This window comes from Monomorium pharaonis, chromosome 3 (assembly GCF_013373865.1).
Source record: "Monomorium pharaonis isolate MP-MQ-018 chromosome 3, ASM1337386v2, whole genome shotgun sequence".
Taxonomy (NCBI): Eukaryota; Metazoa; Arthropoda; class Insecta; order Hymenoptera; family Formicidae; genus Monomorium; species Monomorium pharaonis.
In genome coordinates, this window is record NC_050469.1 from 33145385 (window position 1) to 33150862 (window position 5478).

The 5478-nt window shown below is 29.1% G+C and overlaps 1 protein-coding gene across 1 annotated transcript in view; it reads left to right on the forward strand.

Annotated features, from left to right (window-relative positions):
• Nucleotides 1–2560, forward strand: part of LOC105837049 (5-hydroxytryptamine receptor 1) — a 108350-nt gene extending 105790 nt beyond the window's left edge. The window contains exon 6 of the mRNA XM_028193856.2: nt 1173–2560. Within this exon, the coding sequence (XP_028049657.1) occupies nt 1173–1940 (768 nt within the window). The 3' untranslated portion in view covers nt 1941–2560. The remainder of the gene's footprint in view (nt 1–1172) is intronic.
• The last annotated feature ends 2918 nt before the right edge of the window (nt 2561–5478 follow it).

The following is a 5478-nucleotide window of genomic DNA, read 5'->3' on the forward strand; positions in this document are numbered from 1 at the left end:
TGCCTCTGAATCCGATAACAATTAGCAGAAGAAGTGAATCTTTTTTAATGCAAGAGTTCGCATTCATTTGAATGTTTCTTATTGCGATTAAATGCGAAGAATGTTTAAAGTCAAATGAATTCTTTTAAATGCGAGAGTTAATATTTGAAATGAATTGAATCCTTATTCAAGCAGAATTCAAAAGATATTCAATTAAATATTTTCTGAATTCAATTGAATTCTGCTTTTTGCAAAATGTCAATATTTTTTAATTCTTTTCAATCCAACGTTTTATGCAGGGCAGTACAGTTACAGATCTCATTTATTTTGTAAGCAGAGGGAGGTGTGCTTGAGGGAAGATGGATTTTACTTTTGCGTAGAGTCAGAAATCTATGTAGAAAAAGTAAAAGATATGGGAGAAGAGAGTTATTTTGCTTTTTTGTTTTGGAGTTTATGTAAAATTTCGACGATATCAATGAAATGTAGTGACATGAGCATGATTCGTGGTCACAGAATCCAACTGAGAATTTTTGTTTACTTTGGTTTGATTTTGTTTTACTTTGCATGATATTTACGGATGATAAAGAATTCCGTCTTTCCCACAAGTAAATCGAGGACTGCATTCGAAAAATATAACTTAACTTAACTCAACTTAATTTTAGTCATAGTTGGCCACGTTGACATTGATCACGATTGTGATGTCAGATTTAAAACAAATTAATCTTGAGTTAAGTAAGATTATATATTTCAGTTGCAGCCTTCCCGCAGGAAAGGTGAACTCCTAATTCTGTTTCACGTAGATTTTCAATTTTCCTTAAATAATGTAATGTAGTTTTTAAATAAGAATTAATATTTTTTAATTATATATAATTTTACCTCAAGAATTGTATACAACCACTTAATCTATAAAGAAAAGTTAATCAATACTCTCATTTATGTAACATGTATCATGATCGAAACCATTGGCGCAATGCTCCCTAAAATAAATAATTATCAAAAAGTATTTGTAGCATTTACAAGATGTAACAGTATTTAATTTACATCTTAATTAAAATTTAGTTTGCAGAAATTATTTCGAAAGATTTGTGGTGACGATAAAAAAAATTATGGAATTCAAAGGACATGACAATACTTTTTATTTTTTTTTGTATTTTATATGTAATAACGTCATTTATTAAATTGTTTCATTGCAGAGTGAAGATCTAAAGCGCCATCCCGCCGGTGAACGAGAAGAGAATTTGTTACAAAAATCGATGAGAATACTGAGAATTCGTAATAATCAGGTTTGCATTTGTAACAGACGCCAACAAAGAAGAAAAAGAAGTGAACGAAAAGCCAGTACTACCCTGGGTATCATTGTTGGTGCCTTCGTTGTTTGTTGGTTGCCGTTTTTTATGCTGGCGCTAATCAGGCCATTCTACAAACCTGATGATATCCCACATTCAGTATCGTCTCTATTCCTTTGGCTTGGTTATTGCAATAGCGCGTTGAATCCGATCATCTATGCGATTTTTAACAAAGAAATTCGTAAACCATTCATATTAATAATGTGTTTACGATGGCGAAATCTCAATGAGTTAATGCGCGAGGAATATTATCACCAACAATTCGGTGAACGAAGGACAAGGAATGAACTGAACGGTAATGACGGTACGGATAATACGGAAGGTGCGAATCTTGTTGATGATAATAACAAGAATACCAGCAATAATGATCACGATATCAATTATAACCAAAACGTCGATAATAACAACCAGAACGTTAATAACAATCATCAGAATGTCGAGCAGAACGCTCAATACAGCGGCGATAACAATCAGAATGCAGATAGTAATAATGAAGATAATAATCAAGATATCGTTAATGACAAACAGAACATTGATAATAAAAAGCAAAACATCAATGATAACAATCAGGTCGCCGTCGACATTGAAGAATCTGACGAAATGGTTCGCTTCTGATCTGAGGAGTGCTCCTCGAATAATGAGGATCATGGTATTCAGAAATCGTCACCGTATTTGGACACTTTTCAAGTTATCGCTGAAGTTCATACAACTTGCATAACAGAGACCCTTGTATAATCGATCAAGAAGAATACTAGGCATATTTTAGGACAAACGATCTTTTCCTAGAAAATTTCCCTATTATTTGAGGGAAAACATACAAATAGAAATAAAAAAAAAGCATTTTTACATTTTCTAAAAGCACAATGTTTTTAAAATATATATGTAAAGTTTTATATTGATCTAATAAAAAAAAAATATATATATATATATATCCGGAGTTATAGCAGTTTAAATGAGACATGCATATCTCAATTACATTGTAAATGTTTGTAAATGTTTGTAAAATGCGTTTAAAAGAAAAATAGACACTACTTCTTAATATGGTAATATATACAAATAATGAAAAAGAAATACATAAAACATGTCCAAAGAAGAAAATGGGTAAAGAATTATATGATTACGAGAGGAATATTAAAGGTAACTGGCGGCAACTTACAGCGATATTAATTAATATAAGCTAATTATACAGTCTACCAATTAATTGAAATAAAACTGTAGAAGGAATAAAAAGAAAACTATTTGGGTCATTTTTATTATTTTGTATAAATTCTACTGATAAAAGTCCACAGTATCATTAGAGTTTACAAAGACTTTTAGAATGCCTGACATTTTCCATTCAATATGACTTAAAACAATATCAATATTGATACAATGATGAAAAGTATATCAAATTAGTTAATATCCATATATATCAATATATTAATACTCAATAAGTACTCAATTTGCTGATACCAATTATAATAGGTTAAATATAGAAAATTTTAATTTGGAATAGCATTGAACATAGTCTACGGTAAAAGATTCGTAATTAATAAAATGTTTAAATAATTATATCTTGCGAAAGATTTAACTACAAACGAAAGCAAAATCATTACAATCAACTACAAACGATACTAAATCGTTTACGGCAAGCGGAGTTGAGGTATCTTTAAAATTACACATTTGTTATTAATGAATTGTCTAAATGATTATATATCCGAACGATTGTTTGGAAATAAAAAGCGTACATTTTTTATGCAACCAGTATAAAGTGATAAAAAACTTTTGATAGAGTCGTAAATTTTGCAACTAATTTACCCTTGTATAAGTTTTGTTACACTATCTAAAATTAAAGCACTCGTTATTAATAAAATGTTTAAATAATTATATCTCGGGAATGATTCAACTATAAACAACGCGTTGGTGAGAAATATATAATTATATATAAACAAATGCACTGTAAGTATAAATATTGTTAATTTTTAAGATATATTATTAAATCTGATTGCGGGACTCGATTTGTAGCAGAATCGTTTGTAGCTGTTTGCAGTGATGTTTTGTTTGTAGTTAAATCGTTCTCGAGATATAATTATTTAAACATTTTAACGAGTGCTTTAATTTTAGATATTGTAACAATGCTTATACGCACAAGGGTTAATTAGTTGTAAAATTTGTGACTATATCAAAAGTTTTTATCACTTTATGCTGACTGCACAAAAGATGTACCCTTCACGTTTCCAAACAATCGTTCGAAAGTTATAATCATTTAAATAATTCAATAATAACGAATGTTTAATTTTAAAAATACTTCAAGTCCACTTGTGGAACACAATTCAGTATCGTTTGCTTGACACATGGAGACGGAAAAAAGAAGGGGAAGACTGAACACAACTCTGGTATAATTTGTAGAGAGACAAAACATTTGTTAATTTTTTAAAAATAAACATTTAATCATCACATGTTGTAGTCCATATTAAAGAAATATATTGATATATTATAAATATAGAAATTTTATCACGGAATATGACCAGAATATATCAAACTTCATATGTAAGGTTTAATTAACTTATACTACATAATTTTATATTGTGGATTAAATTATTAGTACTTTATTCAAATATCACCATCAAACTTTATTTATAAAGTAAAGGCTGGAAATGCCTTATGAAAATATATAAAAATTTCACAAGTTCTTTATTAAAATCAAATGTAGATAGATTTGAAAAATTTTACAAAAATACATATATTTAATAAGGCATTTTATATAATTTGGTATAAATATTTATTTCATCCAATCCTTAATATAGACATTTAATAAGGCTATATCCCTTACAGAAAAAACACTCTAATTTTAAGAGTTTACACTCAAAATTGAGTGTTAATACACGATTTTTGGAGTTTACTCCTAAATTTAGGTGTATATGCTCAAATCTTGAGTATTTACACTAAAGTGTGTATACCCAATGATTGAGTGTTCATACTAAAGTTTGGGTTAAAATACGGAATATTTAAAAATATATTCTCAATACTTGGATATGATCATTCAATAAATGAGTGTATACTTCCAATACAAAATGTGAACACTGAAACGTTGGGGATGTACACTCAATATCTATCGGTTGAAGGTACACACTTAATATTGTGTGTGCACTTTCAAACATTGGATTAGGAAATATTAAATAAAAACAAAAGCAAAAAAAGCCAGTTCAACCGAGGTTAAAGTTAATCTGCATTGGTAAAAAGAGCATAAGACGAATATCTAAAATAAACATTCAACTAGAGTGTTCAGTTGTGGGCTTTGAGTATTAATTTGAGTATTACTTTCAACTTGGATGTTTGCCATCTAATTGAGTGTTAATTTCAGTGTTATTCTTAAATTTAGGATTAACACTGAAATTAACACTGAATTAGATAGCAAACATCCAAGTTGAAAGTAGCACTCTAATTAAAAGTAAATTTTAAAGAGCGAACACTCAAAATGAGCGTCTACACTGAGTATTTACCCCTTGTTCTAAAATTATACTCAATTTGAGTATTTTTTAAGTGTTATTTTTAGTGTTTTTTCTGTAAGGGTATAATACTTAATATGGATTTGTACATAATCAAAATTAAATGTTTATATAGTTTTAATTAAAAACCGAGTTTTTATTAAAATCTTATTTATAGTATCTTATTTAATTTTAATAAAATTTATATTAATCTACATTAAATCCATATAAATTTCTTTCACGGGTCGACGTATAATTTATGGTAAATATTAATTTATTTATAATCAAGGCCTGAAAGATCTCTGTATTCTGCAAAGCATCTGCGTGCACATGATATAGTATTTTGTTCTTATTATAATTTTGCAAAACACTTTTGCAAGAATAATTTGATGGTTTCAACTGTTTTATACAACTGCAATTTAGCTCCGATCTCGCATTCATGTTTTACAAGTGTGCATTAAAAGTTTTTACACTTTATCGCTATAGTGTGGAACAGAACCAAATAATCGTGAACATAGCACGGAAAAGACCCAGACAATTGTGTACGTTATCTACGGACCTTCGTGGACATTGGCTACGTAGTTCGAAGTGCACGTTTTATCCACATTGAGGCGATGGTGGACGGAACACTTAAACGACGGCGTGACCGTTCTCAGGTTCCTTTCTGCTAAAACAATAAATAAATG